Source organism: Heteronotia binoei, chromosome 13, assembly GCF_032191835.1.
Source record: "Heteronotia binoei isolate CCM8104 ecotype False Entrance Well chromosome 13, APGP_CSIRO_Hbin_v1, whole genome shotgun sequence".
Taxonomy (NCBI): Eukaryota; Metazoa; Chordata; class Lepidosauria; order Squamata; family Gekkonidae; genus Heteronotia; species Heteronotia binoei.
Genome location: NC_083235.1, coordinates 929092 through 950607, shown reverse-complemented (window position 1 = coordinate 950607; position 21516 = coordinate 929092). Strand labels below are relative to the sequence as shown.

At 52.6% G+C, this 21516-nt stretch overlaps 1 protein-coding gene across 1 annotated transcript in view; it reads left to right on the top strand.

Moving 5' to 3' along the window:
- The window catches only part of ZNF653 (zinc finger protein 653), a 194848-nt gene that overhangs the window by 12991 nt on the left and 160341 nt on the right, over nucleotides 1-21516 (top strand). The window contains exons 8-9 of the mRNA XM_060253229.1: nucleotides 1520-1619; nucleotides 3746-3944. Of these exons, the coding sequence (XP_060109212.1) occupies nucleotides 1520-1619; nucleotides 3746-3923 (278 nt within the window). The 3' untranslated portion in view covers nucleotides 3924-3944. The remainder of the gene's footprint in view (nucleotides 1-1519; nucleotides 1620-3745; nucleotides 3945-21516) is intronic.

Here is a 21516-nt window from a genome sequence, read left to right as displayed (position 1 = left end):
TTGTCTACTCAGACTGGCAGCAGCTCTCCAGGGTCTCAAGCTGAGGTTTTTCGCGCCTACTTGCCTGGACTCTTTTAGTTGGAGATGCCGGGGATTGAACCTGGGACCTTCTGCTTGCCAAGCAGATGCTCTGCCACTGAGCCACCGTCCCTTCCTCTTAATCATCTGGTCTAAGTATTCAAATGGGTAAAGCTTGGCTGGGCAAGTTGCACTTGCTCTTGATTCTTCCTCCTAATTTTTTGGGGTGAATCACTGAGTGGCACAAATCAAGATCAGCTAGAGCAGAAGCAGACATGAGAGTGCGTGCACCCACATCAAGTATATCTCGACAAAGTGTGGTGTAAAAGTCTGAGAGCACAACCTTTGGTCTTCAGAATATGAGAAAAGCCCTCGTTTCCCCCAGTGGCTGGGCAGAGGTTGCTGGAGGCCCCGGCCGGGTGCTGGCATTCTAATGGGCACCACTTTTCAGGATACAGGTTCCATTGAGAGACCATGGCTCAGGGCCCTTGATGGAGCCATCCCCCCTCAAATGGTCTAGTGTCCAAAGGTCCTACTGGTGGTCTGTCCATCCTAAACACCCAAATTCTTGGGGTCCCTGAGGCCTCTGCCCACGTTCTCTGAGCTGTGGGGTCTGTCTGAGGCAAATGATTCTGCATTCAGTGGCCCCTCCAGTCCAACACTCTGTGTCATACAGTGGCCAAAAAACCCAGGTGCCATCAGAAGGTCCACCAGTGGGGCCAGGACACTAGAAGCCCTCTCACTGTGCCCCCCCCCCCGCCAAAGCACAAGCATACAGAGCATCACTGTCACAGACAGAGAGTTCCAACAATACACTGTGGCTAATAGCCACTGATGGACCTCTGCTCCATATTTTTATCCAATCCCCTCTTGAAGCTGTCTATGCTTGTAGCCGCCACCACCTCCTGTGGCAGTGAATTCCACATGTTAATCACTCTTTGGGTGAAGGACTTCCTTTTATCTGTTCTAACCCGACTGCTTGGCAATTTCATTGAATGCCCATGAGTTCTTGTATTGTGAGAAAGGGAGAAAAGTCCTTTCTCTACTTTCTCCATCCCGTGCATAATCTTGTCAACCCCTCTCATGTCACCCCGCAGTTGACGTTTCTCCAATCTCAGGAGCTCCGAGCATTTTAACCTTTCTTCATAGGGAAAGTGTTCCAACCCTTGAATCATTCTAGTTGCCCTTTTCTGCACGTTTTCCAATGCTATGATATCTTTTTTGAGTTGTGGTGGCCAGGTGCGCCTGGTCCAGCCTCCCGCCTCACACAGTGTGGTAGACCTGGAGCCTTGGCTTGTGAAGTGTGAGACCTGTGGGGCCTTTGTGGGGGGAGGGCCATCCTCTGGAACGGCCCTGAGCTGCTGGGCAGCGCTGCCTCCCCAGGCCGTCTCTTGCGGCTGAACTCATAGCAAAAGGCTTGGTGTGTTCCAGCAAAGAGGCCTCCTGGTGAGATCCGCCCTTCTCAGAGAGGCTGATCTGTTTCCTTTCTCCTTCCATACAGGAGTCCGCGAGTTCACCTGTGAGACGTGTGGCAAATCCTTCAAGAGGAAGAACCACCTGGAAGTCCACCGCCGAACACACACAGGGGAGACCCCTCTACAGTGAGTGCCCGGGAGGGTGGGGGAGGGAGGGAGGGAGAGAAGGCCGTTCTCCTGTGCCTGACCCCCAGAGTGAGTGAGGTCGTTGACCCCTGCCTGACAGAAGAGGTGACGTGGCCGGAGCCTGGCATCGCTCTGGCCCTTTTAGAGCGCAGAGTCAAGTCAGGTGTTAAATCAGAAACTTCCTTGCTTTCCTACGATGCCAGGGTTCACCAAAGGGCACATCTGGCAGGAGGAGGCGTGGGGAGGGTGGCAGAAGCTGCCTGGGGCTTCAGAGGGCTTGTGGGTAGCGCAGGATGGACAGGAGAAGAAGGCCGGGGGGGGTGTCAGGGCAAGACAGGCGTCCCGAGAGGGACCAGAGGAGGCCTTGCTGGTTGTGGACTCTGTCCCGCTGCAGGATGTGGTGGAGAGCCTTCCCATCCACTGAGTGGAGGAGTGGGCTGAAAAGGCCTTTTGGAGCCAGAACGCCAGCCCTCAAAGGTCCTGCTCGCCACATGGGGCTCAAGAATGAACTGTGTTTGGGAAATTACTCCTGCACAAGCATCTGGCCTGCCTTGAGGTGGTTGACAGCAATTCCTGCAGCTCTGTGTGGAGCAACACAGGAAATGGCGGATGCATCTGTAAGTGGCTACCAGCCATGGTGTCTGATGCGAACCACCAAGTTTAGAAACAGTCGTCTTCTGAATCCCAGAGCCAGGAGCCAACATCAGGGGGAAGTCCTCGGCCTCTGGGTTCTGTTTGTTGGCCCTCCAGAGGCACTGGCTGGCCACTGTGAGGCAGGAGGCTGGACTAGATGGACCCTCCCTGGTCTGACCCAGCAGGGCTCTTCCGATGTTCTTCTCAGGGGAAGGCCTCGGCCTCTCTGCCCTGTTGTTGGCCCTCCAGAGGAACTGGGTGGCTACTGTGTGAGACAGGAGGCTGGACTAAATGGACCCTCATTGGTCTGACCAGCAGGGCTCTTCTGAGGTTCTTCTCAGGGGAAGGCCTCGGCCTCTCTGCCCTGTTGTTGGCCCTCCAGAGGAACTGGTTGGCCACTGTGTGAGACAGGAGGCTGGACTAGATGGACCCTCCCTGGTCTGACCCAGCAGGGCTCTTCTGACGTTCTTCTCAGGGGAAGGCCTCAGCCTCTCTGCCCTGTTGTTGGCCCTCCAGAGGAACTGGTTGGCCACTGTGTGAGACAGGAGGCTGGACTAGATGGACCCTCCCTGACCCAGCAGGGCTCTTCTGATGTTCTTCTCAGGGGAAGGCCTCAGCCTCTCTGCCCTTTTCTTGGCCCTCCAGAGGAACTGGTTGGCCACTGTGTGAGACAGGAGGCTGGACTAGATGGACCCTCCCTGACCCAGCAGGGCTCTTCTGATGTTCTTCTCAGGGGAAGGCCTCGGCCTCTCTGCCCTGTTGTTGGCCCTCCAGAGGAACTGGTTGGCCACTGTGTGAGACAGGAGGCTGGACTAGATGGACCCTCCCTGACCCAGCAGGGCTCTTCTGATGTTCTTCTCAGGGGAAGGCCTCAGCCTCTCTGCCCTTTTCTTGGCCCTCCAGAGGAACTGGTTGGCCACTGTGTGAGACAGGAGGCTGGACTAGATGGACCCTCCCTGGTCTGACCCAGCAGGGCTCTTCTGAGGTTCTTCTCAGGGGAAGGCCTCAGCCTCTCTGCCCTTTTCTTGGCCCTCCAGAGGAACTGGCTGGTCACTGTGTGAGACAGGAGGCTGGACTAGATGGACCCTCCCTGACCCAGCCAGGCTCTTCTGAGGTTCTTCTCAGGGGAAGGCCTCAGGCTCTCTGCCCTTTTCTTGGCCCTCCAGAGGAACTGGTTGGCCTCTGTGTGGGACAGGATGCTGTGCTAGATGGCTCCTTGTTGGTCCAGAGGACTTTTCTGTTGATTGTGTCTTCCACCCGTGACCCCTGCTTCCCCCGCTGATGGTCTCCTTCAGAAACGAAACACAAAGTTGCAGATTTGGGAATATTAACTTACCCACACACACCTCTCCCCACGCCCCAGAACCTGCTGGCCAATGGTAGGCAGGCAGGGCTCCATCTCAGTCCTCCACCCCCTCTTCTCCAGCTCAGTGGTCAAGAAGGGCAGCCTGGGGCCCCTCTGCTGCTTCTGCTGACTCTCCCCCCCCCTGCAGGTGCGAGATCTGTGGCTACCAGTGCCGGCAGCGGGCCTCTCTCAACTGGCACATGAAGAAGCACACCTCAGACGTCCACTACAACTTCACCTGTGAGCACTGCGGCAAGCGCTTTGAGAAGCTGGACAGCGTCAAGTTCCACAAGCTGAAGAGCCACCCGGACCACAAGGCGGCCTGACCTGCCCACGGGGGCCACATTGTTGCTGTCCCCGACCAGGCGGAGTAGCTGCTGGCCCTCTAGCCCCAGCCGGGCGAGGGATGCCTCCCGGGGGCTCCGTCCTGCCAGCAGGCGTCCGGAAGAGCAGGCGGCGACTCACAGCTTCAGTGCGGGGGTCTCAGGCCCTGGGGGGAGTGCAGAAGAGTGTCCAAAGAGGACCAGGCTGCCCTTCCCCGTGACTGGAGATGATGGCTGTGGGGCAGAGGGGAGCCTCTCGGGCAGCTGGGGCCACCCGGGGGTGCTTGCGCAGAGCCCAGGGCCCGACTGCCGGCCTCTGGCTTGGGGGCTGCCAGTGCTGGCTCCACACGAACCTTTGATGAGAGCCCAGGGAGGCTGTGCTGTCGCTGACTGCGTGGGTCGCACCTCACTTGCAAAGACAAAGATGTGGCAAAACCCAAGACTCCTGCTGTTGATCTGGCTCTGGTGTCGGGAGCTGCTTCCTCTTTGCAGTGGAGCACAACTCAAGAACTTGAGCCCCCATGAATGTGCGGGTGCTCCCCCTCTCCTAGCAGCAAGACCCCTCACCTCCCTGGGCCTCTCAGTGAGCCCTTCAGGGCCAGCCAGCGGGGAGGGGGGTGATCTGAGCCCTGTGGCCCCCCTGGGGGTGTGCCAGGAACCTGCCTCCACTGCCTCCTGGTCCCAGGCCAGCTGGCAAGGCTGCCACCCCCCCTTACCTCTCCGGGGGGCTTCTTTCTGGCCACCAGTGGACCCCCGGGCGTTGGGGGTGGGAAGGAGCAGCCTCCTTGAGTGCCCCCCAGGAAGAAGAGCCAGAAGGACATGCGTAGGTGGGGAAGGGGGAGCCGCAGACGTGCAGCCTGATGATTCCGTCTGAATCATGGGCATGGAAGCTGCCCTTGGAAAAACAACCTCCAAATCTTCCTGTGTAAAATCTGAAAGGATATGACAGTGTGGGAGATTTTATTGGGGCCGGGGGGGCAGTGCTGTTTCTTTGCTGAGGCCTGGCTTGGGAAAAGTGTCCCTCGCTGCTGTTAACCTGGGCAAGATTCCCTCGTGGCCCCTCCCCTCTGGTGGGATGGAGTCTGGAGAGCAAAGCCCAGATTTTGCGAAAAGCTGGAAATCAAGTTTAAGGCTTGTGTGATGACCTTGTCCCAGTTGCAGAATTTGAGGGGTTTAGTACCAAATTTGGAGCAGCTGGATCCCGTGGCAGGAGGGAGGAGGAGCTGCCGTAGCTGTTTGAACATGTGAAGCTGCCTTCTACTGAATCAGACCCTTTAGTCCATCAAAGTCAGTCTTGTCTTCTCGGACTGGCAGCGGCTCTCCAGGGCCTCAGGCTGAGGTTTTTCACACCTATTTGCCTGGACCCTTTTTTGGAGATGCCGGGGATTGCACCTGGGACCTTCTGCTTCCCAAGCAGATGCTCTACCACTGAGCCACCGTCCCTCCTGTTTCTGTGACTGCTGGAAATGGAAGGGGCTGCCCCCCAAGTGGGCCTGGCTCAGCAGGCCCCCGAATCTTGGAGGCACCCCTGCCCCCCCAGAGCAGGCCAAGGGGCGAGAGAAGCCACCTTCATTGCCGTCAGACGGCTTCTCCAAGCGAGTGTGGGGCCAGCCACCTGGCAGGGGAACCAGAGTGTTGGGGGTGGTTTTTGGGGAGGGGGTTTCTGGGAGAAGGCACAGGCCTTGTTTTGTTGTAGCTCAGAGCTTCCACCCTTTCCGCCTCCTTTCCCACATCAACATGATCTGAGGAGCCATTATGTGTTACGGAGGATTCTGGGATATGTTGGGGGAGGGGCGGCACAGGCAGGTCCCAGAGAGGACGGTTTTTTGCTTCATTTGTAATGACCCCCCCCCCCTCGTGCCCAGGCAGACCCACAGACTCCTCTTTGAAGCTGTGCCTTCTTGGGGCAATCCTGAGCAATCTCCTAGAGCAGTCTAGGAAGCGCTGTGAATGCCAAGGATCATAGAGTCATGGAGGCCAGAAGAGGCCTAGAGCAAGGGCATCAGACGTACGGCCCACGGGCCATATCCGGCCCTCGCACCGTTCCTACCTGGCCCCTGAGCAGCTGACTCCCTCCTGCTGCAGAATCCTGCTTTCTTCTCTGGGGCTGCTGCGACACGGAAGAGACAGACGGTGCCCCTCCCTTCCCTCCACTGGCTGAGTCTGTGGCAAGACCAAGAAAGTTTTGTTCCAGGCCTAAGCTTTGGTGTGAAGGCACATTTCTTCAGAGGGACAGGATGTTGTTCTGCTCTGCTGTTTCCTTGGAGACTTGATCTCTCTCTGTTTGTCTGTGGGAATGAGAGAAAAAGCCAAGCCTTCCCCTGCCTTCTCCTTTGGGAAGAGAGCACCCCAGAGTGAGGGAGTCCCTGAAGACCACTTCTCAGGAGGGCGAGGGGATTCTTCAGAAAATGCAGAGCAAGACCCAGAAAGAGGTGGCTGTTTTGGAGGCCGAAGTTTAGAGCAGGGGTGGCCAGACTGGCTCAGAAGTCACATGCGGCTCTTTCGCATTTATTGTGTGGCTCTCAAAGTCCCCACAACCCCGCCAGCCAACTTGGAAGAATGCATTTGTCTCTTCAAATCATTTTGCCAAGCCAGCCAGCAGCTTAGAAATACATTTAAAATTAAAGCCCTTTTTTCCACTTCTCCCTCCCTCTTGCCCCATCTTCCTTCCTTCCTTCCTTCCTTCCTTCCTTCCTTCCTTCCTTCCTTCCTTCCTTCCTTCCTTCCTTCCTTCCTTCCTTCCTTCCTTCCTTCCTTCCTTCCTTCCTTCCTTCCTTCCTTCCTTCCTTCCTTCCCTCCCTCCCTCCCTCCCTCCCTCCCTCCCTCCCTCCCTCCCTCCTGTCTTGTGACTCTGAAACATCTGATGTTTATCCTATGTGGCTCTTGCATTAAGCAAGTTTGGCTGCCCTGTTTAGAGCCATGTGGGGTCTGCTGGTTGCAATGTGTTGTTGGGGCTTTTGCTTTTGCTGTGCTGTGCCTGTGGCCAGAGGAGCAGCAGTCTGCTCTTGGGACAGGCTCCTTCTTATTAGCTCTCCCATTTTGCAACAGGCTGTTTCTGAAGTCAGCGAAAGGCACAGTTCTCCTCAGCCAGTGCTGGCCAATCAAAGAAGGTGGGGGGAGGGAGCAGCCTGTCACTTAAGCTCTCCCAGTGAAGAGTTCCCCCCCCCCCCCGATTTCTGAAACTGCTGCACTAGGAAACCATTTGTTAAGTGCAGTCTGTCACAGAGGGGCTTTTCAATGGCTCTTTTTGCAGGTGGTTGCTAATTTTATTAATCTGTGAAACAATTAATGACACGAGACATTTCCTTTTGTCTGTCCTGAAGTGACTGCCCATCTGCTTCACTGGAGGGCCTCCTCTAGCATTTGTTTTGTGTGTGGGGGGGAGTGAAGTAAAGTTTGTCTGTCAACTGTCTCCATTCCGTGCATAATTCGAGAAGCATCGCCTAGCAAGCCACCACTGCTCTCAGTAGGCCTGGAAGGGGGTGTGGAGCAGCTTCCAATGCCCAGCCATTTCATGCTTTCCCTTGGGTCCTAGGCTCAGAGCACTTTGCATGAGAGCAGGCTGGGGAAGGGGGTTGCTGGGTCTCCAGCCTGCCAGTGTGGGCTTTCCTCTGCACCTGATTTGATGCAATAATAATTAAGAGCAAGAGGTGTTAGTTATCAAAGAGCGTTAAATAAAATTATTGCAAGAGTCCTGATCTTTTAAGCATATTTGTATTTTAAGTAAAAAATACCTTCAAGTGTGTTTGTGCCCTTTATAAAGTTCATATTGCCACTACCTGGCATTACATCTTACGACACGCATGGCCCAGACCGACAAAAGGGCATTTATGTCAGATTCAGCCCTCATAACAAATGAGTTTGACACCCTGGAATTAGGAGTTAAGACCTCCTTCAGGTTAACGGGGGAATATTGGACTGCACCGTTTCTTGTTTCAGGTGTATCTTGGCCACCGTTTTCTTGGCTCTCAGAGAAGCTTAAGGCAGAAATTCCCAATCCTTGCGGGATGCAGACTCACAAATCCAAATTTACTTGGTGTGATGACCCATCTAGGGCTGGCCCACGGGTTTCTTTGTGCCCTGAGCAGACTATGACCTTGGCACCCATTAACGCACCCTGTACGCTGCGGAGTCTTGTGAGCAAAAATTCTACTTCGTGAGCTACTGGCATGAAAGTTTGGCTACTGCATAAATTTTAATGGCAGAAAGTGAGGAGGACCTAAAGAACCTCTTGCTGAGGGTGAAAGAGGACAGCACAGAAGTAGGCTTGAAACTCAGCATCAAAACAACTTAGATCATGGCATCCGGCCCCATCACACCTTGGCAAATAGAAGGGGAGGACACGGAAGTAGTGACAGACTTCACATTTCTGGGATCCAAGATCACTGCAGATGGTGACTGTAGCCATGAAATCAAAAGACTTCTGCTCCTTGGGAGGACAGCTATGGTGAGCCTGGGCAGTATAATAAAAAGTAGAGACATCACCCTGCCAACAAAAGTCTGTATAGTCAAAGCGATGGTATTCCCAGTAGTCATGTATGGCTGTGAGAGCTGGACCATAAGGAAGGCCAAGCACAGAAGAGATGCTTTCGAGCTGTGGTGCTGGAGAAGACTCTCGAGAGCCCCTTGGACTGCAAGAAGATCCAATCAGTCAGTCCTAAGGGAATCCACCCAGACTGTTCCCTGGAAGGTCAGATGCTGAAGCTGAAGCTCAAATCCTTTGGCTACCAAAAGAGAAGGGAGCACTCCCTGGAGAAGACCCTGATGCTGGGAAAGACAGAAGGCAAAAGGAGAAAGGGATGGCAAAAGATGAGATGGCTGGACAGTGTTACTGATGTAACTAACACGAATTTGAGCAGACTTCGGAGGATGGTGGAAGACAGGAGGGCCTAGCGTGACTTGGTCCAGGGGGTCGCAAAGAGTCGGACTCGACTGTGCAACTAAACAGCAACTGCATAAGACAAAATGTGTGAGCCAGAGGCTAAAAAACTGATCTGGCTCACAGTAACTCAGAGGGAACACTGCTAGCCATGTAGTTCAACATATGGAGATTACATTTAGCACCTGAACATAAGAGAAGCCATGTTGAATCAGGCCAGTGGCCCATCCAGTCCAACACTCTGTGTCACATAAGAACATAAGAGAAGCCCTGTTGGATCAGGCCAATGGCCCATCCAGTCCAACACTGTGTCACATAAGAACATAAGAGAAGCCCTGTTGGATCAGGCCAGTGGCCCCTCCAGTCCAACACTCTGTGTCACATAAGAGAAGCCCTGTTGGATCAGGCCAGTGGCCCCTCCAGTCCAACACTCTGTGTCACATAAGAACATAAGAGAAGCCATGTTGGATCAGGCCAATGGCCCATCCAGTCCAACACTCTGTGTCACATAAGAACAGAAGAGAAGCCCTGTTGGATCAGGCCAGTGGCCCCTCCAGTCCAACACTCTGTGTCACATAAGAACATAAGAGAAGCCCTGTTGGATCAGGCCAATGGCCCATCCAGTCCAACACTCTGTGTTACATAAGAACATAAGAGAAGCCGTGTTGGATCAGGCCAGTGGCCCCTCCAGTCCAACACTCTGTGTCACATAAGAACAGAAGAGAAGCCCTGTTGGATCAGGCCAGTGGCCCCTCCAGTCCAACACTCTGTGTCACATAAGAACAGAAGAGAAGCCCTGTTGGATCAGGCCAGTGGCCCCTCCAGTCCAGCACTCTGTGTCACATAAGAACATAAGAGAAGCCCTGTTGGATCAGGCCAATGGCCCATCCAGTCCAACACTCTGTGTCACATAAGAACAGAAGAGAAGCCCTGTTGGATCAGGCCAGTGGCCCCTCCAGTCCAGCACTCTGTGTCACATAAGAACATAAGAGAAGCCCTGTTGGATCAGGCCAGTGGCCCCTCCAGTCCAACACTCTGTGTCACATAAGAACAGAAGAGAAGCCCTGTTGGATCAGGCCAGTGGCCCCTCCAGTCCAACACTCTGTGTCACATAAGAACATAAGAGAAGCCCTGTTGGATCAGGCCAGTGGCCCCTCCAGTCCAACACTCTGTGTCACATAAGAACATAAGAGAAGCCCTGTTGGATCAGGCCAATGGCCCATCCAGTCCAACACTGTGTCACATAAGAACATAAGAGAAGCCCTGTTGGATCAGGCCAGTGGCCCCTCCAGTCCAACACTCTGTGTCACATAAGAACAGAAGAGAAGCCCTGTTGGATCAGGCCAGTGGCCCCTCCAGTCCAACACTCTGTGTCACATAAGAACATAAGAGAAGCCCTGTTGGATCAGGCCAATGGCCCATCCAGTCCAACACTCTGTGTCACATAAGAACAGAAGAGAAGCCCTGTTGGATCAGGCCAGTGGCCCCTCCAGTCCAACACTCTGTGTCACATAAGAACATAAGAGAAGCCCTGTTGGATCAGGCCAATGGCCCATCCAGTCCAACACTCTGTGTTACATAAGAACATAAGAGAAGCCGTGTTGGATCAGGCCAGTGGCCCATCTAGTCCAACACTCTGTGTCACATAAGAACATAAGAGAAGCCCTGTTGGATCAGGCCAGTGGCCCCTCCAGTCCAACACTCTGTGTCACATAAGAACAGAAGAAAAGCCCTGTTGAATCAGGCCAGTGGCCCATCCAGTCCAACACTATCACACAGTGGCCAATACACACAAACACACACACACATATATATATATACACATTGTGGCTAATAGCCACTGATGGACCTCTGCTGCATATTTTTATCCAATCCCCTCTTGAAGGTGGCTATGCTTGTAGCCGCCACCACCTCCTGTGGCAGTGAATTCCACCTCCTGTGGCAGTGAATTCCCTTTGGGTGAAGTACTTCCTTTTATCCGTTTTAACCCGACTGCTCAGCAATTTCATTGAATGCCCACGATTTCTCGTGTTGTGAGAAAGGGAGAAAAGTATTTTCTCTATTTTCTCCATCCCATGCATACTCTTGTCAACCTCTATCATGTCACCCCGCAGTCGACGTTTCTCCAAGCTAAAGAGCCCCAAGCGTTTTAACCTTTCTTCATAGGGAAAGTGCTCCAGCCCTTTAATCATTCTAGTTGCCATTTTCTGCACTTTTTCCAATGCTATAATATCTTTTTTGAGGTGCAGTGACTAGAATTGTACACAGTACTCCAAATGAGACCGCACCATCGATTTATACAGGGGCATTATGATACTGGCTGATTTGTTTTCAGTTCCCTTCCTGATAATTCCCAGCATGGCATTGGCCTTTTTATTGCAATCATACACGTTCTTGACATTTTCTGCGAGTTATCTACCACAACCCCAAGATCTCTCTCTTGGTCAGTCTCTGCCAGTTCACACCTCATCAACTTGTATTTGTAGCTGGGATTCTTGGCCCCAATGTGCATTACTTTGCACTTGGCCACATTGAACCTCATCTGCCACGTTGACGCCCACTCACCCAGCCTCAACAGATCCCTTTGACCACCCTCTCATTCTCCATTACTCCCTCTAATTTCCCCTAAGATTCTAAGGCACTCTCTCTAGTAACCATTGGGGTATGTTTTACTTGGCAAATATGTATATGCAGTGTGTGTGTGTGTGTAGGGGGGGCGGGGAATTACCAGGTAAGACAAGGACACTACAGTCTCTGGGGTCAGTTCTGAGAATACAAAAGAGAACCCCGGGAAGGCTGGAGCAGCCACTGGGGAGGGCTGGCCCACGCCCACCTTTTGCATCCTGACCCCACAGGTGGGGAAAGAGCAGCTTGAGAGAGTAAAAACAACAATAGCAAGAGAACACGAAGAATTCTTGTCCAGGGTAAAAAGAAACAAGGCAAACCATAGTGGGCTGTTATTACAGCAACGTCCTGAAAAGACCAGCCAGAATCAGGCAATAGGAAATGCCTTTGCAAATGTCCCGTTTCCCTCTCAAGGGGCAAAGTCACAAGGGAGAGGGATTCTGTGGTCCTCGGCGGTGGGGTGGGGCTCTGCTAACCTTGTGCATACATTGAACATATTAGATGCTGGTGCTTTTTGAAGCAGAAAATCCTCAGAGCCGCTGTGATTTTGGGGAGATCAGAGATGGCACTAATTGCACAATGTGACAATGAATAATGGGGATTTTACAACACGTGCTGGATTCTTGCCTTTATGACAACCCCAATATGAATCCCTATTAAGATGACATATTTTTAATTCATTCTATTTCATGCTCCATTGCCAATGAATCAATTATAATTCTTGCAGGAGGAGACGGGTCTGTTCTGTGGGCCATTCTAATTTTATGCTCCCCCTCTAGGCAGCCCATTGCTAAGAAGGGCTTGGAAGAATCCAACTGCAAGGGGAGCCAGGGGAGGAGATGAACCATCGGGTTGGATCCAGCCAGCTTTTGGACTCATTTTGGACAGCCTGCTTCGGCGGGGGAGGGCGGGATACAAATAAAAAAAATAAAAATAAAATTTAGATCCATTCCTTTTCTTATGACAGCTTCTGAGAGTCAGTTTGGTGTAGTGGTTGAATGTGCAGACTCTTATCTGGGAGAACCGGGTTTGATTCCCCACTTCTCCTCCACTTGCAGCTGCTGCAATGGCCTTGGGTCAGCCAGAGCTCTCTTCTCTGGGAGAACTGGGTTGGATTCCCCACTCCTCCACTTGCAGCTGCTGGAATGGCCTTGGGTCAGCCATAACTCTCTGATCTGGGAGAACCGGGTTGGATTCCCCCCTCCTCCACTTGCACCTGCTGGAATGGCCTTGGGTCAGCCAGAGCTCTCTTCTCTGGGAGAACCGGGTTTCATTCCCCACTCCTCCACTTGCAGCTGCTGGAATGGCGTTGGGTCAGCCAGCGCTCTCTTATCTGGGAGAACCGGGTTTGATTCCCCCCTCCTCCACTTGCAGCTGCTAACATGGCCTTGGGTCAGCCATAGCTCTCTTATCTGGGATAACCGGGTTTGATTCCCCACTCCTCCACTTGCACCTGCTGGAATGGCCTTGGGTCAGCCAGAGCTCTCTTATCTGGGAGAACCGGGTTTGATTCCCCACTCCTCCACTTGCTGCTGCTGGAATGGCCTTGGGTCAGCCACACTTGTGAGTTTTCTGCATTGTGCAGGGGGTTGGACTAGATGACCCTGGAGGTCCCTTCCAACTCTAGGATTCTGATTTTTTAAACTCTCTTCCTTCTTGTTGAAATTGTGTTTATGTTTATGGATTTCAATGGCTTCTTAAATTACACAGAGAAGTCATTGAAATCCATAAACATAAACACAATTTCAACAGGAAGGAAGGAAGTTTAAAAATGAATAGAGCATGGCTTCCAGTCCTGAAAAACGCAAAATGCCCTACAGCTTGCAACAGCACTACAGCTAAGATTAATATTTCAATAGCCAATCCATATAGAACATCCCGCCCCCCAAGTAAGCTCCTCCAATACCATGTCACAGCCCAGGAAGCTCCCACAAGATAATGACTCACCTCTATCCCACCTGCCTGAGTAGATAGAAATTACCTGCCTACCAACTTCTCAATTTGACCCAGAGAGAACTCGTTTTCTGGGTTACACCTCTGAGGATGCCAGTCACAGTTGCTGGCAAAACATCAGGTCTCACAATGCCAAGACCATGGCCACACAGCCCAGAAGATATACAACAACCAATGGACTCCAGCCATAAAAGCCTTCAACACATTCTGTCAGGACTCTTGGATGTTTGGTGTCGTGGTGAAGTGTGCAGACTCTTATCTGGGAGAACTGGGTTTGACTCCCCACTCCTCCACTGGCAGCTGCTGGAATGGCCTTGGGTCAGCCAGAGCTCTCGTAGTTGCCCTCTCAGCCCCACCCACCTCACAGGGTGTCTGCTGTGGGGGAGGAAGGTAAAGGAGATTGAAGGCCGCTGAGACTCTGTCCTTGAAAGGGCAGCTGCTGTGAGAGCCCCCTCAGCCCCACCCACCTCACAGCGTGTCTGTTGTGGGGGGAGAAGATACAGGAGATTATCAGGCGCTTTGTATACGGTTTGGAATGAGATCAAAGTACACTATAATTATACTCCAAAATGGATTTCTCCGATAGAGGCCTCATTGCATCCTAAGTTATATGACTGGGATAGTCAACTGGATTATGCTTATTTGTTAAATGATCAGAATGAACTGATTGAGGAAGAAGTGTCAAAGCTATCTTGGTGGCTAAGATGTCAACTGAGATCAAGATTCCAGAAGGATAAGGTGAAAGGGTTCGTGAACTCTTATTCTGAATTAGATTTGATTTTAGAGTCCAAAGGTAAACTAATTGCCAAGGTGTATGATTGGCTGCTCCGAATTAAAATGCAAGACGAGGTGGTGAAAGAAGCGTGGATCCGATGGCTAAAGGATTTTGGATACAATATAGACTTGGAAGAATGGGAGAAGTTATGGAAACAAAATATAAAGCTAATAAAGCCTGCAGATCTTAAAGAAAACTTGTATAAAATGGTATATAGATGGTATCTTACACCAGATAGACTGGCAAAAATCTACCCTTCTTATTCCAATAAATGCTGGAAGTGCAGTGAAGTTAAAGGATCCCTGTTTCACATATGGTGGCAATGTAAAAAGGCCAAAAAATACTGGGCACAAGTAAATATCTGGATCAAAAAAATTTTGAAAATACAAGTGGAACATGTACCGGAACTGTATCTTATAAATATTTGTAGGCAAAACTTACCGGTGACAAAGTTGAAACTACTGTTATACATAGTCACAACGGCTAGAATTCTATATGCCAAGTACTGGAAGGAAGACAGAACTCCTAATAGAGAGGAATTTATTACTAAGTTGTTAGAAACCGCGGAATCTGATTTAATGACCACCCGACTACGAAGTGGAAATGTGCAGAAATGTCGGGAGGAGTGGGACCATGTATATAACTGGGTTAAAAGCAGAGGCTTTGATATGGAGTAACTATATCAAGCAAGAGTAATAACGGAGTAATAAATACTGTTCAATTATATGTTTAATCCTTTCCTTCTCCCAGTGGGGGGTGATTGGGTATTTGTAGTAGTTGTTGTTGTAGTAGATGTAGTTAGAGGATAGCTATGGTATAGGGTGGTGTGTTGTTTGTTTTATGTGTTTATATGTGATTGGTGTTTCGTTGTTTGTGAGTTATTGTATTTTTTTGTGTCTTCTTGTTTCAATAAAATTGGTAAAAAAAAAGAAAAAAAAAAGAAAAAAAAAAGAAAGGGCAGCTGCTGTGAGAGCCCTCTCAGCCCCACCCGCCTCACAGGGTGTCTGTTGTGGGGGAGGAAGGGAAAGGAGATTGTGAGCCGCTCTGAGACTCTGTCCTTGAAAGGGCAGCTGCTGTGAGAGCCCCCTCAGCCCCACCCACCTCACAGCGTGTCTGTTGTGGGGGGAGAAGATACAGGAGATTATCAGGCGCTTTGTGACTCTGATTCAGAGAGAAGGGCGGAGAATAAATCTGCAGTCTTCTGCTGCTTCTGCAAGTGTCTGCTAGCAGCACCCAGGGGCTAATGGGAGCCCTTGAGAAGGCCTGGCAAAAGCGGTGCGGGAGGCTTATCCATGGCTGCCAGTGTCTCACACATCATGAATACATGACTCTGCCTTCCCCTGACTCAAACCCTCGGTCCTGCTGAGTCGTTCCTGTCTACTCAGGCTGGCAGCGTCACCCCTGAGCCCGGGCCCCGGGTTTGAGTCCCGCCGACCTCTCTCCCGAATCAGCTCTCTGGATTTCAGCAGTTTCCTCTGGTCATGCGCGCTCCCCTCCAGCAGGTGGCACCAGAGCACCATCTGCTTCTCTCAGCAAAGCGAGGGAGGCGAAGGCTCGGGCAGAGCTCCGGCGCACGTGCAGAGGGCGCGGCCAGCCCCTTTGCTGCAGGGCGGCTCTTTTTAGGAGGGGGCTGCGGAGGCCTGGTTCAAGGGATGAAGCGCCAGCAGCAGCAGCCCGAGGTCCTTGGCGGGTCTTTCCCCCACCCCCGGAGCTCCCAAGCCCTGAATTGTAGCAAAGAACTGGCTGAGTTTTGCTGGAGGTGTCCGTGGTGGATCTAATAGGGGGAGGAGGAGGAGGAGGCGATGGGGTCTATACCTTGCCCTTCACTACCCGAGTGGCTCCCCATCTCCTTTCCCTTCCCTTCCCCACAACAGACACCCTGTGAGGCAGGTGGGGCTGAGAGCTCTTGAGCAGAACAACTCAGAGTGTTGTGACGGACCCAAGGTCTCACCAGCAGGTGCATGTGGAAGAGGAGTGGGGAATCAGGCCCGCTTCTCCCAGATTAGAGATCGCAGCCTTCACTGCTACACCAGACTGGCTTTCTTCAAATTACAATAGGAATTGCTTAGGGATGGAGCTCTTTGCTTTGCTTAGGGATTGAGCTCCTGTGTGCTTTCCCCTCCACCAGTCTGGCTGAGGGAGACTTGTCTTAGCAGTAGTCTGTGCGAAAAGGATCTAGGGGTCTTAGTGGATCATACGCCGAACATGAGTCAACAGTGTGATGCGGTGGCTAAAAAGGCAAATGCAATTTTGGGCTGTATCAACAGAAGTCGAGTGTCCAGATCACGTGATGTGATGGTATCGCTTTACTCTGCTCTGGGAAGACCTCACCTGGAGTATCGTGTTTAATTTTGGGCACCATATTTTAAGAAGGATATAGACAAACTGGAATGGGTCCAGAAGAGGGCGATGAAGATGGTGAGGGGTCTGGAGACCAAGTCCTATGAGGAAAGGTTGAAGGAGCTGGGGATGTTTAGCCTGGAGAGGAGGCAGCTGAGAGGTGATAGGATCACCATCTTCAAGTACTTGAAGGGCTGCCCTCTAGAGGATGGGGTGGAATTGTTTTCTGTGGCCCCAAAAGGTAGGACCAGAACCAGTGGATTGAAATGAAATCAAAAGGGTTTCCGGCTCAACATTAGGAAGAACTTCCTGACCTTCAGAACGATTCCTCAATGGAACAGGCTTCCTCCTTGGGAGGTGGTCGGCTCTCCCTCCTTGGAGGTTTTTACACGGAGGCTAGATGGCCATCTGACAGCAATGCGGATCCTGTGAATTTAGGGGGAGGTGTTTGTGAGTTTCCTGCATTGTGCAGGAGGTTGGACTAGATGACCCTGGAGGTCCCTTCCAACTCTAGGAGTCTGTGATTCTTTTCCTCCTTGTGTCAGCCTGTGCTTGCTGCCTGGAAGGAGGCACAGTGGACGTTGAACATGCAGCCCAGGGGATGAATCAGGCCCCTGAGCAACTGGGTGCCGTCTGCTTCTCCCTCTCTCTGACTTCCTTCTGCATCGCAGCTTGCTTTGCCAGGCTTGCTCAGTCACACAGGAGCCTCTATTTTCGCTATTGGCTGAGGAAGGGGAGAGAGGGAAAGTTTGCTTTGCCAGGCTCTCTCAATCGCACAGCAGAGCTACTGAGCCAAGCCTCTCTTCCTTCTATTGACTGAGGCTCCTCCCCTTCCTAATCCCCTGGGAAAGGAAGGAAAGAGCCAGAGCTTCCTTTGCCCAGTTCCTGGATCCCATGGGAGAGATACAAAGAAAGCACCTTTAAGACCGATGAGTGCTAACGTTTTAAGCATGCTTAATTTTAAGGATTTTTCTTTAATTGTGCTTGTCTGTGTCCTTTATAAAGTTTCTCTCTCTGCTACCTGGCCTTACATTTTAGGGCAAAAATGGGCCGGCCTGTCTCATTTATGTTAGATTCCTGTGAACCCTTCAGCGACAGGAAACGGTCCAATCCAGGGTGCGTTTGCTTCCTTTGGATGAGCCTCCAGAAGTGGGACATTTGGGCATGGCAGCCACAGTGCTGTTGCCTGGGAGCCTTGTGCATACCTAGACTGTCGCTTCGACCTTCCTATCTGATTTGGTGCATGAAGGAAGCCCGGGCACTCATGGAGGGTGTTTTATGAGTTGCCTAAATGCATCTGACAAGCAAAACGCTGAGTTGCGATATGCATTTTCTGCATGGTGAAGAGCATCCTGGAACTGCTTCCCTGGGGATGGGGGGGGGAATGCTTCAGGGAGAGGAAAGCTGTCGGGGTCCAAGAAGGTCACAGGCAGAAGCACCGATGGCTCTGGAGGGACCAGGAACAAGTACAGGCCGGGAATGAGAGGGCCCTTTTTTGATATAAGATGCAGTGGCAGGCAGAGGGAAGGAAGAAGAAGCAGATGTATACCCCGCCCTTCTCTCTGAAGCAGAGACTCAGAGGGGCTCACAATCTCCTATATCATCCTCCCCCACAACAGACACCCTGTGAGTTGGGTGGGGCTGAGAGGGCTCTCCCAGCAGCTGCACTTTCAAGGACAACTCCTGTGATAGCTATGGCTGACCCAAGGCCATTCCAGCAGGTGCAAGTGGAGGAGGGGGGAATCAAACCCGGTTCTCCCAGATAAGAGAGCTCTGGCTGACCCAAGGCTATTCCAGCAGCTGCGAGTGGAGGAGTGGGGAATCAAACCCGGTTCTCCCAGATAAGAGAGCTATGGCTGACCCAAGGCCATTCCAGCAGGTGCAAGTGGAGGACTGGGGAATCAAGCCCGGTTCTCCCAGATAAGAGAGCTCTGGCTGACCCAAGGCCATTCCAGCAGGTGCAAGTGGAGGACTGGGGAATCAAACCCAGTTCTCCCAGATAAGAGAGCTTTGGTTGACCCAAGGCCATTCCAGGAGCTGCAAGTGGAGGAGTGGGGAATCAAACCCGGTTCTCCCAGATAAGAGAGCTCTGGCTGACCCAAGGCCATTCCAGCAGCTGTAAGTGGAGCAGTGGGGAATCAAACCGGGTTCTCCCAGATAAGAGAGCTCTGGCTGACCCAAGGCCATTCCAGCAGCTATAAGTGGAGGAGGGGGGAATCAAACCCGGTTCTCCCAGATAAGAGAGCTCTGGCTGACCCAAGGCCATTCCAGCAGCTGTGAGTGGAGGAGTGGGGAATCAAACCCGGTTCTCCCAGATAAGAGAGCGCTGGCTGACCCAAGGCCATTCCAGCAGCTATAAGTGGAGGAGTGGGGAATCAAACCCGGTTCTCCCAGATAAGAGAGCTCGGGCTGACCCAAGGCCATTCCAGCAGCTGTGAGTGGAGGAGTGGGGAATCAAACCCGGTTCTCCCAGATAAGAGTCCGCACACTTCACCACTACACCAAACAGGTTCTCTCCCAGGCCAGGGGGCAAGTGAGGGTCTTTCGGGACTTCTCCATGCAAGGCCGGCCAGCTTTCTAGGGACTTCGCTTGCAGACTGCATGTGTGGCCTAAGCTGTGGCTTCCATCAAACCCTGCTGAAGAATGCTGGGGGGCCAAAGGCTCGCCCAGTATGTTGTGCTAATGGCGGCGGTGGGGGGTGTTTCCCAATCAAAGGGGTCACCAGGATGTTTCTAAGTGTCTCCAGCAGGCTTGGCCAGGGACAAAGGCCAACGTTGCACATTTTGAGGGCCTGGCTCCCCCCCCCCCCAAGCTCCCCTTTCCCCACTTGGGGGCAGAGAAAATGCAGAGCGTGCGGGGAGGGGGGATGAGCCTCTTGCCCCAGATATATGGACATATGAAGCTGCCTTCTACTGAATCAGACCCCCCTGGGTCCATCCAAGTCAGCATTGTCTACTCAGACTGGCAGCAGCTCTCCAGGGTCTCCAGATGAGGTTTTTCACACCTACTTCCTCGACCCTTTTTAGTTGGAGATGCCGGGGATTGAACCTGGGGCCTTCTGCTTACCGAGCAGATGCTCGACCACTGAGCCACCAGACTGGCCTCTCCTTGGGCACTTCCCTGCTGCAGGAAGAAGCAAGTCCTTGGAAGAGGAAACCAAGCAGGTGCTTGCGGGGGTGGGGGGGCTGGGGGTGCCCTTCCCTGTCCCTTCCTTGCCCCTCCCCCACCCAAATCCCAGCTGGCCTGGGGCCAGGAACACGCCCCCCTCCCCCTCTCCCTCCCCCTTTGTCTTCTACTCTGGGGAGGAAAGGAGAGGAGGGGTCGGCCTGCCTGCAACCTCCCCTCCCCTTTCCGGCAGCTAATGAAGACCGATGGGGCCATGAGCCTGAAGGCCAGACGCTGCTGCTGCAGCCTCTTCGGAGAGGAAATTGGATCAGCAGAGGAGGAGGAGGAGGAGACCAGGAGGGGCCCACGGATTTCCACCCCCCCTTGCATTGCACTGCACTGCCTTGCATTGTGTGCCCCCCCCCACGCCGCAGAGCCACTTTTCTGGCCAAGGCAGGACTGGATTAACAATTAGGTCAAGGAGGCACTGGTCTATGCCTTCCCTTTAGAGGCCTGCTAGGGGTCTGTGGGGGGGGGGGTCTGCTGGATCTCTGCAGTTTGTTGCCACTTAAGAACAGGGAAGCCAGGTTGGGTCAAGCCAGTGGCCCCTCCAGTCCAATGCTCTGTGTCACACAGTGGCCAAAAAAACCAGGTGCCATCAAGAGGTCCACCAGCGGAGCCAGAACTCCAGAAGCCCTCCCACTGTTGCTCCCCCCAAGCTCCAAAAAGACAGAGCATCACTGCCTCAGACATAAGAACAAAAGAGAAGTCATGTTGGATCAGGCCAATGGCCCATCCAGTCCAACACTCTGTGTCACACATAAGAACAAAAGAGAAGCCATGTTGGATCAGGCCAACGGCCCATCCAGTCCAACACTCTGTGTCACATAAGAATGTAAGAGAAGCCATGTTGGATCAGGCCAATGGCCCATCCAGTCCAACATTCTGTGTCACATAAGAGAAGCCATGTTGGATCAGGCCAATGGCCCATCCAGTCCAACACTCTGTGTCACATAAGAGAAGCCATGTTGGATCAGGGCAGTGGCCCATCCAGTCCAATCCTCTGTGTCACACAGTGGCCAAAAAACCCAGGTGCCATCAGAACATAACATAAGAGAAGCCATGTTGGATCAGGCCAACGGCCCATCCAGTCCAACACTCTGTGTCATGCAGTGGCCAAAAAACCCAGGTGCCATCAGGAGGTCCACCACTGGGGCCAGGACACTAAAACCCTCCCACTGTGCCCCCCTCAGCATCAAGAATGCAGAGCATCACTGCCCCAGACATAAGAACATAAGAGAAGCCATGTTGAATCAGGCCAATGGCCCATCCAGTCCAACACTCTGTGTCAAACATTGGCCAAAAACCCCCAGGTACCATCAGGAGGTCCATCAGTGGGGCCAGGACACTAGAAGCCTTCTCTTGCCCCTCCCAAGCACCAAGAATACAACCCCAGACATAAGAACATTAGAGAAGCCATGCTGGATCAGGCCAATGGCCCATCCATTCCAACACTCTGTGTCACACAGTGGCCAAAACCCAGGTGCCATCAGGAGGTCCACCAGTGGGGCCAGGACACTAGAAGCCCTCCCACTGTGCTCCCCTCTCCAAGCACCAAGAATACAGAGCATCAGTGCCCCAGATACAAGAACAGAAGAGAAGTCATGTGGCCCCTCCTGGCAGGCAAGACCAAGCTACCAGCTGGGCTTTTTGTTTTTATCCTTGTTTGGTTTTTCGGCATGTGTCTCTCTGTATGCCTGGAAGTCATGGTGAATTCTGGTGACCCCCTACTGGGGCAAAGAGGACATTCAAAGAAGTGGCTTGATACAGCCTGCCTCGGCCTCCCACTCCTGGTATTCCAAAGAAGTCTCCCTTCCAAGTCCTTGCCTGGTTCAGCCCTCCCTAGCTTCTGAGATCT